A 23492-nucleotide genomic window follows, 5' to 3' on the forward strand; every position below is an offset into this window, starting at 1 on the left:
CATTACAGTTATTCATTACTCAAAGCCAATTACCAGTTAGTAAAATGAATCGAATGGGTAAACTTAAAAATGCAAGCTGAAAGTGTGAGGCCCTGGGTTCAATCCTTGGCACCACCAGAAAACACACACACACACACACACACACACACACACAAAGAAAAAAAGCAAGTTGAACAAACCACCCCACCCCACAATCTTGAAAAAATATACCAGTATGTATATATGTCACAAAGTCTTTGATAAGCATGATGAGGACTGGAGGGGGTGAGCAGACCTTTGATTGCTGTACCTGAGGGAAGCCAACCAGCACCAGCAGGGTGAAGATATTGGTGTGCTTCAGCTGGAAAGGCAGCTGCTTGATGCAGTGGTCTGTGAAGGTGGCAATGACGTCTCGCCACAGAGGGGCACTGTTGAGTGACCGCAGGATCTCGGCCATGGAGCATGCCCAGTCTAGGCCCACCCGGCTGGAAGGCAAGAGCTCCATTAGGTGGCAGAGCACAAGGCTCCAAACTCAACTGGTTACAGCTCACTATACTCCAAGGCAGACCCAGAGGCAAAGGGCTACTCATTAATTAGTTTTAAAACTACAGAATGATGCTGGTTGGTAGCCTACAAGCATGGTTTCAAAAATCTCTATAAAAAGTCACCTGTGCATATGCACACATGCACACTCACATTTACACACAGAAAAATGGCTCAGGAGTAAATACACTAAAATAGCTGATGTATTAATATGGTGCAAATTAGGCTGACTTTTTTTCTTCATTTCTGTTTTCCAAATTTGGTATTGTGGTTATGTTCCTTTCATAGGAAATAGATTTTTAACCCCAAGACCTACATTTAATGCTCTCAGGGAAAAATACACCAGAATATGAATCATCAGAGTGTTAAATCAGCAGGCAGTGCTGAGGCTCAGCCGTTTAATGTGGAATGACAGCATTTCCATTAAACCAATTCTATGGCCAAAGGAAATTCTCAGACAACAGCACTGTAGCACCTAAAATGTATCACCAGTCAGTCCTCTGACCTAAATGGACACCACAGTGAGTGGTGTGGGGGTGGCGGGTGAGTGAGAACCAAGGTTACCTGTCTAGACATACAGCTCCCAGGCTAAAGAGTAGGTGGGTGGTCTTCCAGCCATCTGGCACAATGGCACTGTCCCCTGCAGCAAACAGGTTGTGTTTGGCTGAGAGAACCTTGATCACTGCGGCATCTACCTCTGCTGGTAAAAGACGGACGATTAACTGGCCAAGAAGACCCAGGGTGAGGTGGTAGGTTTCATTCAGGTGGCCTGCATTGGAGATGACAACCTGAAACATGAGTGGGAGGACATGCTCCAGGTCTATCAGGGGAACTGTGGGACCCTGCCAAGAGAGGGGAGAGCTCTTCAGTAGAGGATCCACGCAACCAGACCAGCTAAACTCTTCATCCCCTTTGAGTATTATTTACAACTGGCCTAGTGCCAAAAGAATTATGCAGTGGCTTTCATAAATGGCACGTGTATGATCAATTGCAAAATAAATATTCTTGAGTATCATCTTATGGTCCTACTTTCCAATTCCTTTACCCTAAAAAGTAAACTTAAATGTTTGGATGTTTTCCCCTCCTGATATGTCCATTGTAAAATAATTAAATAACTCAGAAATACACAAAAATTAATGCTTTCCATAATCTGCCCCTTCACCAATGTCCAGGAGATAACAGCTATTAACGGATTAATGAATAGCCTTTCAACCTTTTTCTAAGTACATTAACATGTAACACATGTAAAACAAATTAGCAATTTTAAAGTTATTTTTCTTTCTTTAAATACTGCCCATTAACTTACTTTGTTTCCAATTCTTCATTATAAATACCATTTAGATAAAGAGCCTGTGGTTTACAATGATAATTACAGGGATTGGAATGAATTTATGATTCATTCTCTCTCTCGCTAGGTTTATATACCAAGAGGGAGCACGGTGTGAGTTGTTATCTACAGTGTGATTCAAGAGGGCACTATGTGTATAATATGAAAACAAAGCACCGAAGAACAACAACAAAAAATGTTCTCAGAAATAAAAAATGATTCTCAAGAAGGCATGCCCTTGAAGGGGCAGCCTGTGGGGTTACTGGTGTCCAAGAATGAAGAAGGCATCTAGATAAGGACTGGGCTGGTGTGGGCTGCAGTCAGAGCCCAAGCATGGGGCAAAGAGTTTCCATATCAGGAACAGCAGAGTACAAATGGGTTGAGGAAGGCATTCCCAGGAATCACGCTCAAGAGTCAAGAGTTGAGCTCTGAATGGGGGCATCAGTGTGGCAGTGCAGCCTGAAGTGAGTGTCTGAGCACATGTGGAGGGGTGAGGGCGTCCATGTGGGGAGTTTAGCCTGGCATGCATTTTCATGAAGCCTAAGGAGAATGTTGTGCTGAGTAACAGCCTGCTGTGGGTGAGGGTGGCCTCAATGCAAGGGGGTACCCTGACATCAGGATAGCCCCAGGCACGGAAAGGAAGTATTCACCAGTAGAGGCACAGGGCAGAGTGTCAAGAGTCTAGAGGGAGACAAGGACACCTCTGAAAGAAGAAGAATGGCAGCTGGGAGGTTGATCAAATAAGTAATCATATAAATGATAATGGGATCTCGGATCTCACTGTTAAAGACAGGAGTTATAAAGACAAAAAAGGAAAAAACTAGAATGAACCTGTGGTTTATGATGATAATTGCAGGGATCAGTATGAATTTATGACTCATTCTTTATCCCTGTACATTTATATACCAAAAGGAACACATGGCTTTTCATGTCAGACACATGCCCCTGTGAACTGTGACTGATTCGTTAATCATTTTCAACTCTCAAGCAAAAATTATTGCTAAGTCTGAGCATCTCCCAGCAAACACTAAAAAAGGCCCTTGGATCAAAAGATCTGAGGACCAAATCTTTGGTACTGGGGACACCTCCTTTCCCCAAAACTCTGCAGACTTGAGAAATTCTGTTTCATCAATGTTCTGTCCAATTCCTCTCTGTTCAACCCCCCTCCCACCAAAAAAAGGAGACTCTTATAAAGATGTCAGTAATTCCTAAATTAATATGTAAATTCAATGAAAGTGCTAGCTGAATCCTTGGTAAAAAATTATTCTGAAGTTCAAAAAGAACTTCATTATGGGGCTGGGGCTGTAGCTTAGTGGCAGAATGCTTGCCTAGCACATGGAGGCACTGGGTTCGATCCTTAGCACTGCATAAAAAAATAAACAAATAAAATAAATGCATGCTGTCCATCTACAACTACAATTTTTTTTTTAAAAAGAAAAATATGCAGAGTCCAGAAAATTATAAAAAATAATGAAGACATATCTGAACTGTCTAGACTCTTTGAAGACTTTGGGATTAAGTTATCAAAACAAACAACAAACAAAAAGGAGAGAAAAATCGATTAAAAGAGACTAATAAGTATGCCATGTAAATGCAATGCAATTCTTCAGTGGATTCTGATTTTTTAAAAAAATTGCTTGAAGGAATATTTTAGAAAAATCTGTATATAGCCTCTATATAAGATAAAACTACTCTATCAATGTTAAAATTTTAAAATATGATGATGACACTGTAGTTATATAGAAGATTGTCTTTTTAGGAGACACATGCTGAAGTGTCAGTGATCATTTCAAGTTATTTTCAAAACTTGGAAAAAAATATAAGCAATATGTAAATATGCAGAGATAAATTCACAACTAGTAAATCTATATAGATTTTCATTCATTCTTTCAAATTTTTCTTAGCTTAAAATTTTTCAAAATAAAATAATAGAAAAATGATTATAATAAAGCCAGTAAACTGTAATATATACTACACACACACACACACGTATAAACATACATACATACAAAATGTAGTGGGGACTCAATGAAGAAAATAATTTTAATTGAAAATTCCTCCCTCAGGGGTACACAGATGACTATTATTAACAGTCTGCTTCAGCATCTAGTATAACAACATTTTTTTTTTTTTCTGAGTATGACATTACCCCCTTTACAAAGAAATGCTGCCTGTCTCTTACCGACTTTAGGGGAGGTAACATGGCTGCTAGTAATCCCAAAATCCTCTTCTGGGAACACTCAGCGAACACCTGCTCAGGGTTGGGAGTAACTGCCTTTTCCTCTATTGGCTCCTGAGGTGACACTTCTGAATTTTCAGCATCTGTGTTGTAAAATGCCAACTTTCAGATTTTGCCACATTCTATACATGCCAAGTAAATCACTGTGCTATCCTGTTCCAGAGTAATGCTGGAACTTTAAAAAACTATTGCTGAGCACATTTTTAAGATGTCCTCTTCTCAAGGAAGCCTGCCTGCTCCCTATGGAATGGGCAGTTACCCTCTCACACCTCCCCATTCTTCTGACTCTGCTCTTAAATTAGATGCTAACATTTTATCATTTAACATTTCATATTTATTGTCTGCCCTACTGATTTTTATCTCTTTCAGTATTGTACCCGGGCACCTAGAAATGTCTCTGGAGCATGGTAGGTAGTTGACAATACTTGCTGCCTATGAACCAGCATGCTGGTCCTCAGGGGAATCCAACTCCAGAGGACTTTGATGGCCTGGATGGATGTGGAGTGTCAGCCCCTTCTGAGAGCTGGTTCCATATATGAGGCAGAATGCCAGGTGCTCAGTCCCACCTCCACACAGAGGGCTGAAGGAACAGATCTTCCACCAGGGGCTGCAGTAAGAAGGAGGCTGAGGCTTGCTTCTGATCTCTTCAGCCACAGCATCATGCATGAATTCTCTAACAACCTGGCTCTCGCCTTGCCATTGCATTCCTTAGGCAGGCTGAGAAGCCTGGAATCCCTAGGCAAGCAGCTAAAGCCTTTGCAGAGGAACCCCACTGAAGAGGTCTCATTTTATCTTGTATCCCATATCTACACACCTGCCAAGAGGGACTTCTCCTCTATATTGTTCCGGGATTTTCCTACTTCAGGGTCTTTGCTCATGGTGTACTTTCTGCCCTGAATGTTGATCCCTACCACAGATCCTCATATATCAAGGTCCCTTATGACACTTACCTACACCTCTGTCTTAAGTTCTCCTAGGCTATGAGCTTCAGCAGGGAAGTGGGGGTGGAATGGGGAGGTGGGAGGGAGGGAGGCTCTGTGTGTCTCTCTGAGTCAGTCTCTGTTCTCCCCAGGGTCTAGCATAGTGCTTGGCACATGGGAGACACTCAATAAATACAGGAAATAAATAAGGTGGGAAAGCAGTCAAAGTGAATGAAAGGTGACTTCAAAAATTGTGTAAAACCAACAAGCTCAGGCTAGAGTACATTTGAAGATGAAAGAGATAAGGTACTGGCCAGATATTCTTTACCTGGAAGTCCTGGAGGTATGTGAGCATCTGCAGGTACATTTGGAGTGTGGGTCTGGCCTGAATGATCCTTCATGAACAAGATACCTGCATTTGCCTTACTTCTCTGCTTGTAATCCAAAGGTCTGATTTCCTTGTCTGCAGCTCTCCTTCCCTAAAAACATGATGGTGTGTGTATAAGAACTAAGGTTTTTAATAACAAAAATTTATCCTATTTATAGTACAATTTTATCATTAGTTTTAATAAATTAAAAAACTTCTGAATTCATTATTAAAAATGCCACTCATTTTTTAAATACATCTATGATTCATTAAGATAGTAATCATTGTGTCACATTCCTCCAAACATCTTCCAAATGCCCCTGTTAGACCTTGTAGTCACATAAGCAATGGCTCTATTCCAGATCTTTAATACATTCTGTTTAGCCAGGTATGGAAAGTTCTTCCCTTGGGAAAAAGAAAAAGTTATCCATTTCCTTCTAGTATACCATGGTGACTATGTTTGATGTATGCGATGTATGTTCTTTTTCAATAGAAAAGCAAATTTTTATCATTAGGAAAAAAGTTTAGATTTCATATTATTATGAAAATATGACTATACCAAATCTAAAGCCTAGAAGCATGATACTGTTTCCATTCCACTGATGTAGACATTTTATTGATATAGAAATTGGTATTTGGAATGGTGGGGGGATGTAGCTCAGTACCACAGGGCAGTGGTGTTGGGGGGAGAGTTACTTCTGGGCATGTTGATGCACCTTTATAATTTCAGCAATTTGAGAGGTTCAGGCAGGAGGATAGCAAGTTTAAGGCCAGCCTCAGTAACTTAGCAAGACCCTAAGCAACTTAGTGAGACCCTGTCTCAAAAATTTTTTTTAAAAAAGGGCTGGGGATGCATTTTAGTGGAAAAGTGCCCCTGGGTTGAATCCCCAGTACAAAACAAAACAAAAATTTAGAAATTAGCATTCTTAGGCTGTGGGACAGAGTTGTGGGCTATGTATCTATCAGTTTTCTATAAAATCTACTTTGTGTTAATACGGTAGGTGTTGATAAATCTATTGCATATACCACTTGGTCAGGGCTGGGAATATAGCTCATTTGGTAGAATGCTTGCCTTGCATGCACAAGGGCCTGGGTTTGATACCCAGCATTAAAAAAAAAAAAAAAAAAAATCACAACAGATATAATTTGAACAAACAAACCAGACACCATTTCTAAACCACATACTTGCACCCTCTTTAACACATTCTGGTATTAGTTGTTCTCTATTTTAACAAATGAACAAGCATACCTCTGTTGCCCTTTTGAGAATCTCATCTGGCAATGAGACTTGTTAAGGGGGCTCTTGCTGAAGCTGGGAAACTTCTGGGATTAGGAATCTGAGGGTGAGCTGCCCAACATGCAAGATGACAGCCCTCAGTCTGCATTTTCTGAGCAGGGGTCAGAAAATGAATGCGTGTGCATCAGGACCTTAGGGTCTTTCCCCCATTGTCACGCAGACTTATATGAGGTATCTAAGTGATGTGGGAAGACTTCAGTGTGTGGTAGAGGCAGCTCAGCTCTTAGTTTGGGAAATCCAAATTTGATTGCCTCTCTGCAGCCAAAAGTGAAGTGTCATGTAACACCAAACATACAGGGGAAGGTATGTCCTCTCCCAGTGGGAGCTAACTTATGCTTCCCCCTTTCTGGATACTGTTAGCTGACATCAGTCCTAACCTCCTGAGAATGGATACAGACCATTTTAAGAGACAACTGTGACTCTGAGAGGTACTTGCCTTACTGAAAGATCTCAATGTGCTCCCTGTACCACGTGCCACTGTGTGAAGACAATGTAATTCCAAAGTTCTGGTGAATGATTTTAATGTTTATCTTAAACATAATCTTTGTCTTAAAGGTCCTTACCTTAAATATTAAATAAAAATTATTTTATATTCATCAGACAGTCCTTTTAAGTGTCACTATCACAGGTAATACCTGGACCCAGAAAGGCTTTTCTGTCTATGCAACTACATATAAACTTATGGTGTCTACTTGCTAAATAGTAAGATTTTGGTATCAACTATTTGTTGATTGAACATAAAAATACCTACACATATACAATGCTTACCAAGGACTAAGAACTTCTTTAGTTGCATATCTTGTTCAGTCATTAGGAAAACCACCAGGAGGCAGATAATAGGAATAGTTAACAATGACATGGAACTTACCATGCACACGTTCTAATCACTTACATATTATTTCAAAGTGTATAAGATAACTCCTCACAACAACCATATGTCATAGGTATTGCTATTATCATCCCCATTTTACAAATGAGAAAATGGAGGCAGAGATTGTAGTAATATGACCAAGATCTGACAGAGCAGGGATGTGAACCCAGCAGCCCGATCTAGCGAGGATCTGTACTTTTAACATTTTAGCTCTGCTTCATCATGTGAATGGCTCTCAGAGCTCAACTATGACTCTGCATAGAGAAGTGCTATTTACATTGCAGTGCACAAAAGAGCCTGCCTCTGCCGGCTCCTCAGCAGGCTGGACCACTTTCTTCTCTAGCTGTTCCTCTGATGTGCGGGTAGGTACGCTAAGTGGGAGGGATTGGTTTTCTGGCGTAGAGTCACCATCTGGCAATATACCAAGAAGAGCGAGAGCTTTAAGACCTATAAGGGAAGAAAGAGAATAGTTAAAAGTTTATAACAAAGATTATTTCATGCAAAAGACTCAAATCACTTATCACTGCATAGAAACAGATGGCTGAGGTCTACACAAACCAAAATCAGGAGAACTTAATAAAAACATCCCTGGCTATCTACATCTATTTAGTTCCTGACTTCAGAAGGTGAAAGTCTGGACATTTTATTATCAAGAAAACACAGAAGATACAACAGGATTGTCTGTTTCAAAAATTAAAAATATTATACTTTCATAGATGTGCCACTAACTAGATTTCTAAATTCCAATTGGCAGATAAAAACTTGCTCTGATGTAGGCTTGGGTTACAGCTCAGTGGTGGAGTGCTTGCCTCACATGTGTGAGGCACTGGGATTGATACTTAGCACCACATAAAAATAAATAAAATAAAGGTACTGTGTTCATCTACAACTGAAAAAAAAAAAAAACTTGTTCTGATGCACTGATATTACCCATTGCTATCTAATGTAGGTCTGATTCTCTAAAATAACCAGAATGGGGAGTTCATTATCAGAGAGAAATGTGAATTTCTCAGAAGTTAAACATTTTTCTTTTTTCTTTTTCTTTTTGGTGGGCATACCAAGGATTGAACTTAGGGGCATTCAACCACTGAGTCACATCCCCAGCCCTATTTTGTATTTATTTAGAGACAGGGTCTCACTGAGTTACTTAGTGCCTCACCTGTTGCTGAGGCTGGCTTTGAACTCGCAATCCTCCTGTCTCAGTCTCCCAAGCTGCTGAGATTACAGGCGTGCGCCACCGTGCCCAGCTAAATATTTACTTTATTCCTAACATCCTTGGTGAAGTCAGATCAACTATTTTACTTATAAATATCTCTCATCTAGAATAGTTACATGGAAATAGATTTGTACTTCATGTTAAAAATAATCTAGACTTCCTCATGAAATTTAGTAGATCAAAATACTAAATAATCCAATTACAGTTTAATAATTAGAGTTTTAATTATTAATACTTTCTTATATCTTCATGTAAATATTTTAGAGAAACTAAATGCCACTTGAATGCTATCATTTCTCTCAACTGAATCTGTGGACTTGAGTACCACACCAGGTGAGCCCCTCGTGTGGAATACTGGACTCTTCTACCTCTGGGTCGAGCAGTCTGAGGGTTGGTCCTGGTTTCTGGGCATGATGAATAGTCACCTTTCCCCTGGTGAGCCTTCATCAGACAGTCGCCGACAAGCTGCATGCACTGGCTCCGCAGGATGATGGCATTGCTGTGGGCCTGGGGGTCCAGTCTCTCCCCATCTACAACCTCTGTGCTGGCCAGGTGTGCACTATAGAGAGCCAGGGCGGCAAAGAGCAGCCAGGAGTAGTTGTGGATGTAAGGCTGGATGAGCCTCTGCCGGTCACTGATCCGAATGGTCACCATGGGGTGGGCTGTGATGCTGTGGGTAGGCAAATGGCTGCAAAGGCAAGATATATGTAAGGCCTATAGAGTTTATGAAGCTCCAAAGAGAGGCCCAGGGCATGTGTTTAGTTGCTTCTGGGATTAGTCACCTCTAGGCTGTAGTTATTCAAAGGTTAAAGACAAGAAAAATGAACAAACACAAACATAGAACATAACATTACATTACAGAATTTTGTAATTTTTTGGGTGGGATATCAGGGATTAAACCCAGTGGCACTTAAGCACTGAGCCACATCCCTAGCCCTTTTTTTTTTTTTTTTTTTTTAGAGAGAGAAATTTTTTTTTAATATTTATTTTCGGCGGACACAACATCTTTGTTTGTATGTGGTGCTGAGGATTGAACCCAGGCCACCCGCATGCCAGGCGAGCGCACTACTGCTTGAGCCACATCCCCAGCCCCCTATTTTTTTTTTTTTTGAGACAGGATTTTAGTAAATTGCAAAGGGCCTCTATAAAATTGCTTCAAACCATGATCTTCCTGCCTCAGCTTCCTGAGCTGCTGGGATTACAGGCATGTGCCACCATACCTGGCTCAGGATTTCATAATCTTTAGAGAACTGCCTGTGGAAAACAGGCTAAGAAGTCCCTTTTGTGAATTTTGCAAGGCATGGTGTTTTGGTAATGTGAGAAAACACTTATAATCTTTAGACAAAGTACATGGGAAAGAAGTTATTTAAGGTCTCAAATTTGCTTCAAGATGTTTTTATAAAGAAAAAAAAAGAAATAAACTAAACACATATAACAAAATCTTCCTAATTGCTGAATCTGGGCAATGGGTATAGGAAAACTCACTGCACTATTTTAGGGTATGTTTGAAATTTTCTGTAATAAAAACCTTATTTAGCCTGGTGTGGTGGCACACTCCTGTAATCCCAGTAACTTGGGAGGCTGAGGCAGAGGATCATAAGTTCAAGGCCAGCTTCAGCAACTTGATGAGGCCCTCAGCAACCTGGCGGGGCCCTAAGCAATTTTCTAAGACTCTGTCTCAAACTGAAAAATAAAAAGGGTTGAGGATGTAGCTCATTGGTTCAGTGCCCCTGGAATTCAATCCCTAGTACCACAAAATAAAAGGAGGGCTGTGGGGTATAGTTCCATGGTAGAGCACTTGCCTAGCATGTGTGAGGCCCTGGGTTTGATCCCTAGTACCACTGAAAAAAAAAAAAAAAAAAGAAAAAGAAAACAATAAGAAGCCCTCTCTTTAAGTGAAGAAATAAATAAAGAAAAGGTTACATGGCTCTAAGTCACCTGAGACCTACCCATAGGAATATTTCTTTGCGGCATAGCATCCATAGCAAAGATCAAAGTCATCACACACATTGCAATTCATTCTCCGGCCTATAATCAAACCCTGGCAGTTGTCACAGGTAAATTCCATGTTGACCATTTCATGGTCATCTCCATGGCCCTCAGGCTTCACTCCACCTGGAGAAAAACAGGAGTATTAGGTGGATAGGGCACAGGGCTCCCAGAAGTTCTAACAAACCAATCTCAGTACTAGAATTGCTCCCAATTTACTGTTCAGGAAGGTAGGAGCTGCAGGCATCCTTTGGAGACCAGGACACTCTGCCCCAGTGGCTCTGAGCATGTGAATGACAATACCAGTACAGAATTGCTCAGCAATGTTGACCCTGCTTCTCCAGTGCCACAGTCTGATTAAATAAATTACCAATTCCCATCATGAATGTTGTTTGGCAGAATCAAATCTATGCCAATTTGTGAGCTGTCTCCCATGACTCTCCTCTGACAAATATGAAGAATCTGTAGGTATGTTCCTCAGCAAACACTAAGGAATGATCAAGTATTTGCTCTTACTTTTTCATTCAAGAACCACAGATGTAAACAGACTTCATAACCTCAGATCTAGAGAGTAGAGATTTAGATGATAGACGTGGAAAGTACTGGCTAGTCAGGTGTGGTGGTGCACGTCTGCAATCTCAGCTACCTGGGAGGCCTCAGCCTCTGAGGCAGAGGATAACAAGTTCCAGGCCAGCCTAAACAACTTAGCAAAACCCTGTGCCAAAAACCAAACACATTTTTAAAAGGGCTAGGGATATAGTTCAGCGGTAGAGTGCCCTAGGGTTCAATCCCCAGAACTTCAAAAACAGGGAGATTGGTTGCTCTGCTCTCTTCCTATTCCAAGTCCAGCAGGACTCTAAGTCCTGATGTAGATTCTGCTTAATACTCCTCATATTTGACCACTTCTGTTCTCGCTGCCACCAACCAGGTTCAGGCTCTAATACTCTTATAACCACTGACTTCTAAAGGATACTCTCACACAGACAGAACTGTTTTCTCTATATATCTCTGATCATGTTAATATTATGCTTAGTAAACCTTCCCTATTATCTGTAAACTATTCAAATTTCTTAGCCTGGTATCTTGGGGTCCCACCTGTCCTAATCTATCACTTGGTTGGACAGACACTCAAGTGTGTCCATCTAAACTCACTGCAGGCATTCACTCCTCTCCTCCTGGGCTTATTCTATCCTTGATGGTGACCCCATCTTTAGAATTTTCTTTGACTCATCTAGTTCTTTTCTTCAAAGACCAAGTCTCATTCTACTTCTTCCACAAGCCTTTCCTACAGCAACACCATGGCTACTTCTTAACTTTTCCAGAAGAAATCTATACTACTCAATGATAACTCAGCATATACACCCTTGTATTGGAATAGACATCTGTGGATACAGTCAGTCTCCTGGCTAGATTATAAATGTTTCCAGAACAGGAGCTGTATCTAACCATGTATACACAGAGCAGTCCAATGTTCACTTCTGTTGATATGCTTTGCCTCACTCAGTACCTATGAGTTAAAGATTTTTTGAAGGTTTTCTTTGTGTGTGTGATTTGCTATTTGTAAATACTGCATGATTCAGAAGCAAAAACTATTTCCTGAGGTCTGGGGATGTAGCTCAGTGGTAGAGCACTTGCCTAGCATCGATGTGCCCTGAATTCAATCCCTAGTACCACAAAGAAAAAAAAAAATTCCTGGAAACCCAACTAAACATATATCCATTGGTCCTGAGTATTTATTAAGTGCCCACCCAGCACAGTGGGAGATGAAAGGCTGTCATATAAGAGCAGTGGACCTGATCACTGAGCAGGGGAGATAGAGCCAGAGTCAGAGGATACCAATGGGCAGTATATCTATTTAGTAAAAGGAGGGTTTTAAAAGACGGCCAGATCACAGAAAATAGGAATAATTATGACTGTTGAATATGACATACTTAGTCTTTGAAATTTACCTAGGAAGCAAGTTTTGCACAGATCCATGTCACTGCACTGTAGACACCGGTAGCGATGCCAGGGAGCAATCTCATCACACCCATCACAAGAGATGTCCACATTTAGCAGATCACAGTAGCGAGCAATAAACATGTGCATCTGTAAAGTGAAATAAACACAATTAACCATGAGACTTTCTAATGTGGCCACTATTCATTAACCAACTCATTCATTCAATAGGTACTCAAGATGACCCAGGCATTATACTAGGTGCTAGGATTTGAAGCTGAATAAACTAAGTGTCTAGTTGGGAAATCCTTTAAGCAAGCAGATGATGACCATCTGGGTGTGATATGTGCTTTCACATACAAATTTGGGAGGCTTACAGAACATAGAGAATGGCTATCAATGGGTATTAGGAGGGTCAAGGAAGGTTTTCCAAAGGAGATTAATTCCTCAGTTGAGACCTGAGGGAGAAAGAGGTACTAGCTGGGAGCGGGTAAATGTGGTTAGACATATCAGATAAAAGTAAAAGATATAGAAAGTTCTACAGGAAGCAAAAGACGGCAAGACAAGGGTTTATGAAATTGGCAATAACCCTTTATGTAGAATATAGAGAAGGCGGGGGAATAACCAGATGAAGTTGAAAAGGTTAAACCACAAGGAACTTGAATGCTAGCCTAAGGAGCTATTGACTGTTTTTAAGTAGGAGAGTAATGGAATTAGATTTGAATGTTCTGAAAGTTCCCCTGATCACTGAGTAAAACAAGGGATTGAAGAGGGCAAGACGAAAGCCAGGGAAAATGATGACAACAGAAGCTGTTCAAATGGACAGGTAACATGGCCTGGAACTGAGCAAGAAGTTGGGTAGGGGAAGGTGAGCAGACTTGAGAGGTATTCAAGAGGCAGAAGTGAGAAACCTTGGTGACTAACTTGATGTGGGGTTCAGTAAAAGGGAACGGCCAAGAATAGCATCCAAATATTTAGTTTGGGTTTTTGGCTGGATATTGGTAGTGTTCACAGACACAGGAAACACTGCAAAAGGTGCATTTTCTTTTAAGTGCTAAGAAACAAACTTTTGGCCAAATTATATTGTTATATTGTGTGCCTACACCAATATGTAACAACAAATCCCATCAATATGTACAACTACAATGCACCAACAACAAAAAAATGAGGAAATTAAAAAAAAAAAACTTTAGGGAGATAGTAAAGGCACTGTTTCATAAGCAAGCAGATTGTTTACTGGAAATATTTGGAGGCTATAGTACAGTTTATCTTTAGGGCCTAGAAATGAAGGAACTAAATATGTAAGTCACATATAGTAGTAGATATGTAGTAGCAGAGGAAATATGCCCATCATTTGAGAAATACAGAATGGCTCCAAATAAGGTATTAACATAAAAGAGAGAAAAAGTCACAAGGCTCAATTGTGGGCCCAGAGAAAAATTCCAAGCACCGCAGAAGTGCCACATGAGCAAAGTGGTCAGTACAAGTAGGCACTCAAGCATAAAATACGAATGACTCTGAGGCAGCAGAAGCCTGGCACCTGTGGTAGCAACAAAGTTAACACCTAATGTGGAGGTGGATGGATAGGCCACCTGAGCCAGGTGCCTTACTCATCTGCATCATGCAGTTCTGACTGCAGTATACAGATGGCTGCTTCCTCACTCATCAGACAACCCTCCCTGGTGCTTGCCTCCATGAAGAAAATGTGCTACCCAAGGCCACAAGAACCCAGGTCCTGTAACAATTCTATTTCTCACTGTAAATTAACGAATTGATACCTAACACAGTACATCAGCCTTGTAAGACACTCTTTTTTGAGTCTAGTTCTGTGGGAGGGGGCCACTGACAGTCACATCAGCATGCAGAGCCTCTCAGGTTAATACCAGATGTGAAGGTCCAGAATGCCCTCTCAGGAGAAATCCTGCCAGCAGGCCCAAAGCACACCCTCCTCTCCAAACTCCAGATCACTCTAATTGGGAGGTCTTACTTTCCTCTGCTTCTCTGGATCCTCCTGGGCTATTTTTTCATACCAGGCCTCAAACATGCCATCCTGACACTCATCCATCCACTCTGAGTTCTGCTTGGCATCAGCAAGCTCATCTTCTTCACTCCACTGGCTAAAAGGAGGGCAAAAAGAGAAAAAAAAGCATAAAAAAAACAAACAACAACAACAAAAAACCGAGATGGGGGGAGGGAGAGGAAGGGAGGAGAGAAGAAGAAGAGGGAGCATGCATCTCTGGATATCCAAGGAAAGCGCTAGTTAGCAGACTCCATGACTTATGGGTCTAATAGAGTGGGCAATTTTAAACATTTTAAGAGAAAAGTCAATTACTTTTAAAAACTGCAGGGTTTGTCTACTATTTGCTAGATATATGCTAATAAAAATGGAGAAGCCCCTTTCAGAGTAGATTACCCTGGGTGAGGTGAACCAATCATGTGCCAGGCTCTTGGGCCAAAACAGTGATTAAAAAAAAAAAAAGTTCTATACGGACATGCTTAGAACATCCTAGTGGAATCAGCACAAAAAGGGAGTCAGGACATATGACTTCGGCTCCACCACTAGCTGCTACAAAGCCTTGATTCATTAGAGTAGGCCCTCTGTATCTGTGGGTTCTATAGCCCAGAGTTCCATGTCCCTAGATTCAACCATCATTGAATCAAAAATTAGAAAAAAAAAATTGTGTCTGTTCTGAATCAGTTTTTTCTTGTCATCATTCCCTAAACAATGTGTAACATCGTGTAACAATGTATAAATAGCTATAGCAATGTAATAGCTATTTAACTTAATAGCTATTTAGGTATCATTTATATTATATTGGATATTATAAGTAATTTAGAAATAATTCGAAGTATATGGGAGGATGTGGGTAGTTTATATTTTATATAAGGGACTTGGGTATCTGCAGATTTTGTTATTGGTGAGGGGTCCTGGAACCAATCTCTTAAGGATACTGAGGAAGACTGTATTTTGCCCTTGTCCTGTCTCCTCATTTTAAATAAAGGATTTCAGGTAGATAATCTCATGGGCAGGTTCCTTTTAGATTCAAAACTATAAATTTCCATCATTTCAGTTTTTTTTTTTTTTTTTTTTTAGAATTTTTTAATATTTATTTTTTCAGTTCTTGGCTGACACAACATCTTTGTTCTTTGTTTGTATGTGGTGCTGAGGATCGAACCCGGGCCGCACGCATGCCAGGCGAGCGCGCTACCGCTTGAGCCACATCCCCAGCCCCTTCAGTTTGTTTTAGCAACAAGTATTTTAAACACAAAATGATTTGCTTGATAGCAAATGCAAAATGTTCCAACCAACAAATAAATATACATTCATTCACGTATCCCACCAAAATGATTTTAGGTCTATTCTTCATAGCTTTGGGCTAGTGCCAGGAAGGATTGGTGTGAGGGGTGTGACCTACCCCCAAAGACTGTATCATGTAGATGCAGACAAAGCTTGAAATAATGGCAGACTGACAGAAGATGAAACCGCATGTTGATGCCCACCCAGCATTGTGTTCCCTCTCTCTGCCCTCATTGCTCTCTGGCAGCAGATCAAGGCTGTGTCTTCTTTTCTCAGAATATCTCTCCTGAGAGTAAAAATTGCCTCACTGATTTATTTCTTCCTCATTCTCCCCTCTTGAAGCCTGCTCCCTCCAACTCTATTTTCTTCTTTCTTTTCACACACACAAGTAGATAATGGTAAGTGTACCTGGACTTTGAAGAGACATTCGTCAAAAATGGAATGAAAAAAAAAAAACAAACTTGCAAATTATTTTTTCTTATAAGGTAAGTCCTTATATAAGTCCCTATATTTATTAGAACATAGTGGCTAATATAGAGGCTGATTGTGTTATCATCTTATCTCTAAAGATGAGGAAACTGAGGCACAGAGGGATTAAATAACTTGCCCACAGTCACCCAGCCAGTGTGTGGCAAAGCCCAGGATCTATATTACACAGACTCTTGCTTTGGAGCCCATGCCCTTCACCCTTATGCTATGATCCCTGTATCTTATCATCTACTTTAGGAATTGCGGAATACAGGACCGTGTTCTTACCTGATCACACTGTCATGGACACTTATATTTTCCTGTGACATTTTCATGAGGAGATCTGGTAACTGAATGTCAACGAAGAAGGCAAGGTCACTGGGTTCCCAGCCCATATCCAACAGATGAAGCAGGGCTGTCTGAACACAGGATAAGGCAGGCAGCAGGGATCTAAGGGGGAGGCCACAAAAGTGACAGTTAACAGAGCTGTCCATAACCAACATAACGACAACAGGGGCAATGCAAGTCAGTATCTTATCTGTAATAGGAAAGCAGAAACACTCATATTCCATACAAACGTCTTCCAAAGATTAAGCAAAAGAAGACTGAAAGGTGTAAGGTAAGTTCTCCATTCTGCCAGGACTACTACAGGGCCTTCTTTACAGTAGAGGCTGAGCAGTAAAGGTCAGCAAATTGGGCCACCCCAAACTAGCTAAAGTTATGCAATTTAGATTTACAGAAGAGACATATGACTTAAGGTTTATATCTAAACCACTTAGTAAGGAGGATACTGAAAAATAGTTTTATACTCAAGTTTTAAAACTACAAATAATACATCAAAAACTAAAAATAATAGGTTATAAAACTCCTAGATAAAACAAAACTCATACTTAATGTACATATCAAACAGAAAAAAGACTAGCAAAAAATATACTAATAAATTAACATTAATGAATAGTTCTAAATGATAAGATTAGAGGCTATTTTTATCTTATCCTTTCTTTTCAACTTTGCAGAAAAAAATACATTTTTTTCCTCTAGAAGTTAAAAAGTCATCCAGTACCTGTCATTTATGCTATTAAATCCTTTAATTGCTTTGACCAAAAACATAACAAGTTGATAGTAAGTGTCTCGAATTTCTTTGTGTAGATCAGCACCACAGCCTTCCAAGTGTCCAAAGTAACTAGAAAGAAAGGAAACCATGGACTTAATTGCCAAGACAGCTTTTATTTAATAATCCTATTCCTTACATGAAAGAGCCCAGAAGCAGCACGCTGAACAAAGTGGTGCTGAAACTTAAATGATAACAGGAGTAATAATTTTAGAAAGTAATGGAGAAAACAGCAAGTGAGTCAAATTGACCAGGTCAAGAGCTACCTCACAGAAGTTTGGAGATGATTAACTATTCATCTTTCTTTTATTTTATTAATAAAAAAACCATGCCTCCCCCCCACTCCTTGAGTGCCAGATACTTTGTTAAGTATTTTTCACAAATTATCTCATTTAATAATCTCCACATAATCATGCCCACCCTTCTGCCTCCCTTGATGACTTTAGTACTAAGGTCACTGGCTTTTCTACCTTCATCCTTTTTATCTTAGTGACTTCAACATCCCTAGGAGTGATACCACTATTCCTTTTTCTCTCAAACCCTCTGCCACCTTCATTGCCAAGGATCTTCTCTTCCATGCCCTTAGCCATCCCAAGTTGATGGTCATTTCCTTGACACTGTCATCAAATGATGGCTGACTTCAGAGCATGCAACTCTGCCTACAACCTCTCATCCTGCTGTCTTACTGTGGACTCTCACACAATCTCTTCTTCAATTCCAAATGAGCCCTGGCCCATGCCAACTCTCTGGCTTCCTTCTACTTCCATCTGCTTGCTGAGAAATTTTATACTTGTATCAAAACTGCTGTATGTAGCTAGGTCACATAAACAAGTGGACCAGTGTCACTTTAAATTCATGACTGTAATTCTCAAATAAGCACTTAGAAATATTATAAGGCAGTCTCATAGACTGATTTTCTCAATTTTCATATCATCTAGAACCTTCTTGCTTCTCCTTAAACAGCCTTCTCAACCCTCCATTTTTTGATGACTATCCTCACATTTTACTTTAAAAAAACATAAGTGATCAAAGGAAATCCCTCATCTTTGTACCACCAATTTAGCAACCAACTTGCATCTGCACTGAACTGTCTGTCTATCCTGTTTCTTTCTGCTATCACAAAGCTACCCTGATTCTGTGCAAAGCCAAAATCAACTCCACAGCTGCTACTGCAGACTATCCCCACTTCCCCTACATTGGCTTCCCCTCCTGCTGATTCATTCCCATCAATATTCAAAAGCATTCTAACACCTCAGTGGCAATGCTGGGAGTGTAGCTCATGGTAGAGCATGTGCTCAATCCCCAGCACCACAAAAAATCAAAACAAAATAAAATCCTTAGTTGTCCCACATCCCCCCTTCTCTGCTCCCTTCTAAGTTCAAAATTTTTGAACTAATTGTCTTTAGTCTGTTTTTGCCTCATATCACCCCCATTCTCTTTCAATCCAGTCCAACTGGGCTTTCAGCCCCCTGGGTCCACTAGGATTTTTGCCAAATACAGTGTGTTTTTATCTCACTTCTTGCACCAGCATTTGACACAGCTGACCATTCTTTCTTTTCTTTCTTTTTTTTTAAATGTCAATGGACCTTTATTTTTAAAATTTATTTATTTATATGCAATGCTGAGAATCAAACCCAGTGCCTCAACACATGCTAGGCAAGAGCTCTACCACTAAGCTACAACCCCAGCCCTACAGTTGACCATTCTTGTCTTTGGAGAAACATTCTTCTCTTGGCATCTATGGCACCACCATCCCTAAGTTTCTAATATATCTCAAGGGCCCTTTTGATAACATTAGCTGCCTCCTCTTCCTCTGTTTGATTTCTAAATAAAGATTCCTATATAAAGGCTCAATCCTGGGCTCCTTATTGTCTTTCTCTGCCCTCTTTCTAGGTCTCATCTGGTCTCTTGGTTTTAAAAACCATCTATAGCGGATGACAATTGAATTCTATCCCTCATCCTGACTTTTTTCCAGGACTTCTAACTCTAATCCCGGTCTTCCCGATATCATCTGGATATCAAAGAAGTGGTTCAAACAACATGGTCAAAACAAAACTTTTTATTCTTGCCCTATCCATTTCTTTCATATTCTCTTCCTCTGTAAAATACATCACCATGCACCTGGTTGCTCCGGGAGAAATCCTAAGAGTTTCTTTTCCCGTGATTCCTACCTTTCATTCACCCTTTCTGTCTAACCTACAGATAAGTCTGACAATTCCACCTCCAAAATCTATCCTGAAGGTCGTCCTTTTTCTCTATTTCTAGCAGCACTCCACAGTTCAAACCATCACCATTCCTTGTCTGCTTAGGACACAATAGTGTCCTATAATAACTACTATTATCCTAACTGCTTTTCTTATTTCCACTCTTTTCACACAGTGGCTAGAGGTATCTTTTATAAATCAAAGTGTGCTTCTCCTGGGCTTCAAAATCTTCAATGGTTTTTTCCATCTATAACTCAGTATAAAATTCACACATCTTGGTGTGATCAGAGTCCTGCCTAACTTTCTGACCTTGCCTTACGCCATTTCCCCTTTCACTCAGCCATGCTGTTATGTGAATTAATTCCTAGAACCTTTGTACTGTTCCTTCTACATCTTTCTCCTGACCTCAGCTGGTGAATCATCTTTTGGTTTACATGTCGTCTCCTCAGTCTGCTTTAACCTGACTACCCAAAGTGCGTAACTCTGTATTAAATCACCACATAGCAATATCACTATCTGATTCTTTATTTTTTTTTTCAATCCTCCTGGTCCTGGGGATTGAACTCAGGGCCTCACACATGCTAAGCAAATGCTCCACCACTGAACTATATTCCCAGATCATTCTATTATTATTATTAGTATTATTTTGGTACCAGGGATTGAACCCAGGGGTGCTTAACCATTGAGCTACACCTCCAGCCTTTTTTTAATATATTTTTTAAAAAAAGTTTTTAAAGATTTTTTAAATATGGACACAATATCTTTATTTATTTTTATGTGGTGCTGAGGATTGAACCCAGCACCTTGCATGCGCTAGGCGGCTGAGCCCTCTACCGCTGAGCCACAATCCCAGCCCCCTTTTTTTTAAAAAAAATTTTAATATTTATTTTTTAGTTGTAGTTGAACACAATACCTTTATTTTATTTATTTATTTTTATGTGGTGCTGAGGATTGAATCCAGGGCCTCGCACATGCTAGGTGAGCATTCTACCGCTGAGCCACAACCCCAGTCCTCTTTTTTTATATTTTATTTAGAAACAGAGTTTTATTGAATTGCTTAGGGCCTCGCTAAGTTGCTTAGGCTGGCTAGAACTTGCTGCCTCAGCCTCCCATACTGCTGGGATTACAGGCGTGCGCCACTGCACCTGGCTCTTTTATTTTATTTTGAGAAAGAGACTCTTGTGAAGTTGCTCAAGCTGGCATCAAACTTATAATCCTTCTGCATCAGACTCTTGAGTAGCTGGGATTACAGGTGAGTGCCACTGTACCTGGCATTTATATATATACATATATATTTGGTTATAATTGGAAACAATACCTTAATTTTATTTATTGTTTTTATGTGGTGCTAAGGATTGAACCCAGTGCCTTGCACATGCTAGGTGAGCACTCTATTGCTGAACCACAACCCCAGCGCCCCTGGCATGATATTTATTTATGTATTTATTTTAAAATGCTCTCTCTTGCTCTTTAGTAGAGAATAAGCTCCATTAGAACCTTGTCTGCCTTGCCCATTATTATATACAATGCTTAGAGGGGTAGACACTCAAAAAATTATTTATCAAGCAAAGGCTAGAACCACCTTGAGAGATAGGTTAATATCATTACTGTAAATGAGCATTACATTTAGCTCAAAGCTGCCAGGGGCTGAATGACAGTATGGATACACAAGGAATACAATTCTGACTCTAATAAAATAAAGGTGGTAAGTCATCAGGAAGATTGAACATGTTCCTGGTACTTTCTAAAATGATATAACCCATTTTTCCTTAGAATGAGAAAATAAATTCAGCAAAAATATAACTTAAGACTCCCAAATAGAAATGACAGTTATTCATTAGAGAAGACAATTAGGACTTCTTTACAATGACCGCTGCTTGGTCTCCTTGCAGATTCAGCATTTGTACTTACTTGGTAAAATCTTTCTGACAGGTCAGGAGTTCCAACAGGAAAAGTATATATGGTGGATGGAAGCAGTGAGGCTGCCCAAGAGACTCTGTACAGTACTGAATTATCCTCAGGACTTCCAGGATGCTCTGGGCTTGGGCTTTCCTCAAGGAAAGAACCTTTACAACACTAGAGAAAGAATTCAAGTCAGGAATGCCCAGAAAACTCCTGAACTGGGGTGGAAAGAAAATGTATCCCCCACCCAAGTTCTGAAGCCATTTGAATGAAAAGGAGAGACTATTGTGAGGATTAGAAATAACATGCATGAACAGTATCAATATCTGTTTGCTATGTTAGGTCATCACTCAGCATTACAAATTAGTACACATTAACTGCAGAAACCCAACAACTCTATTTTTTTAGTACCAAGGATTAAATTCCGGGGCACTCAACCACTGAGTCATATCTCCAGCCCTATTTTGTACTTTATTTAGAGACAGGGTCTCATTGAGTTGCTTAGAGTGTCACCACTGCTGAGGCTGGCTTTTGAACTTGTGATCCTCCTGCCTCAGCCTTCCGAATAGCTGGAATTACAGGTGAGCGCCACCATGCTCAGCCCAACAACTTACTTTTAAAATTAAATAATTCAAAAGGAACTCTAACGTCTTTACTTCCCTGAAGAGACAAAGCTTTCATTCTTAGCATAAGAAATTCCTCAGTAACTTCAAACCCATCATACTTTCAAAGAGGTAGGTCTATGGCAAGTAATTTTGTCAGAAAACATTAAATTCTAAATTTCCCCCAGGGTTAAAATAAGACAAAATTTTAAGTGGCAGCTACCAAAAGAAATGCTTCGTCTTTTTTTTTTTTTTAAATCCTAATGATACATTGCTGGGCTACATTTTACAAATAGTATAATGTCCAAGTTTTAAGTGAAAAAAAAAATACTCATAAAGAAAAAAATTAAAAATTTTTCTTGAATATTCAAAATAAGACTTGGTTTATCCTAAATATTATCTGTTCTTTTTAACATGAACTTTAAGCCTTTGACTATACTGGGTACCTGTGTCTTGAAAAGACAGAATACTAGGAAGGAATGATTGGCTCACCTCTCATGAGAGATTGACTGATCTTTAATGAAGTCCATGACATCCTTTAAAACTGGGTATTTCTCTTTCACTGTGGGCACTGGTCTGGCCTCCTCCATGGATCTGAAGGAGAGCAGCCGGAGTCGCCCTCGAGTGAAGGGGGGCCGCCGGGTAGGTGTGGAAGGTGATGAGGGCTCTTCAGCTGTAGAAGGTTCTGCAGTGGGAGGGCCACTGCTGGGTGGCAACTTTGGTGGGATCTCCAAGCCAGGACTCTTGTCTCCTACAGTTGGGGCTGCTGTTTCAGTGGGTGACGCTGAGGCTTGGAAATGCTCTTCGACCACAGAGCTTGTCCTCTGGCGCCTGTCAAGTGGCTGGAGATGATCAGTTTCATCAGCAGTCACCACCTTGTCACTGCTTTCTTTTGAACTTTTAGCCATGGGCAAAAATTTTAGTAATAGAAGACTTTTCTGAATACACTCTTTTGCTAAATGAAACAAATAAAACAAGAATGGTAATGAACAAAAAATTAAAATTAAATATATTGCCTACTTTCAGAGAGAAAATAATCTATTTAAACTTTCTGATGTAGGGCAAGAAATACCTTCGTTAATACTGTGATATACACATGTACTGATGGAATAGAAACAAATTTTATCTCCTTATATAAAACCAAGATCTTTCCAGGACTATATTGGAATAGTTTCATGGTGAACATTTCAAACATATAGAGAACAGTGTAAGAACCTCTCA

General features: G+C 40.1%; 1 protein-coding gene across 2 annotated transcripts in view; it reads right to left on the reverse strand.

Moving 5' to 3' along the window:
- The window catches only part of Zzef1 (zinc finger ZZ-type and EF-hand domain containing 1), a gene marked incomplete at its 5' end in the record, with an annotated part of 59007 nt that overhangs the window by 26497 nt on the left and 9018 nt on the right, over positions 1-23492 (reverse strand). Inside the window, 13 exon segments of one of the 2 annotated variants that reach the window (XM_046447064.1) lie at positions 290-464; positions 1087-1310; positions 4032-4171; positions 5337-5487; positions 7821-7990; positions 9185-9447; positions 10709-10874; positions 12698-12836; positions 14674-14803; positions 16741-16902; positions 17516-17635; positions 21679-21843; positions 22764-23226. In XM_046447064.1, the coding sequence (XP_046303020.1) occupies positions 290-464; positions 1087-1310; positions 4032-4171; positions 5337-5487; positions 7821-7990; positions 9185-9447; positions 10709-10874; positions 12698-12836; positions 14674-14803; positions 16741-16902; positions 17516-17635; positions 21679-21843; positions 22764-23226 (2468 nt within the window). 2 annotated transcript variants of the gene reach the window in all.

This window comes from Marmota monax, unplaced genomic scaffold (assembly GCF_021218885.2).
Source record: "Marmota monax isolate L192 unplaced genomic scaffold, Marmota_monax_Labrador192_F-V1.1 WCK01_AAM20220418_F8-fsc00472, whole genome shotgun sequence".
In the NCBI taxonomy this organism is placed as follows: Eukaryota; Metazoa; Chordata; class Mammalia; order Rodentia; family Sciuridae; genus Marmota; species Marmota monax.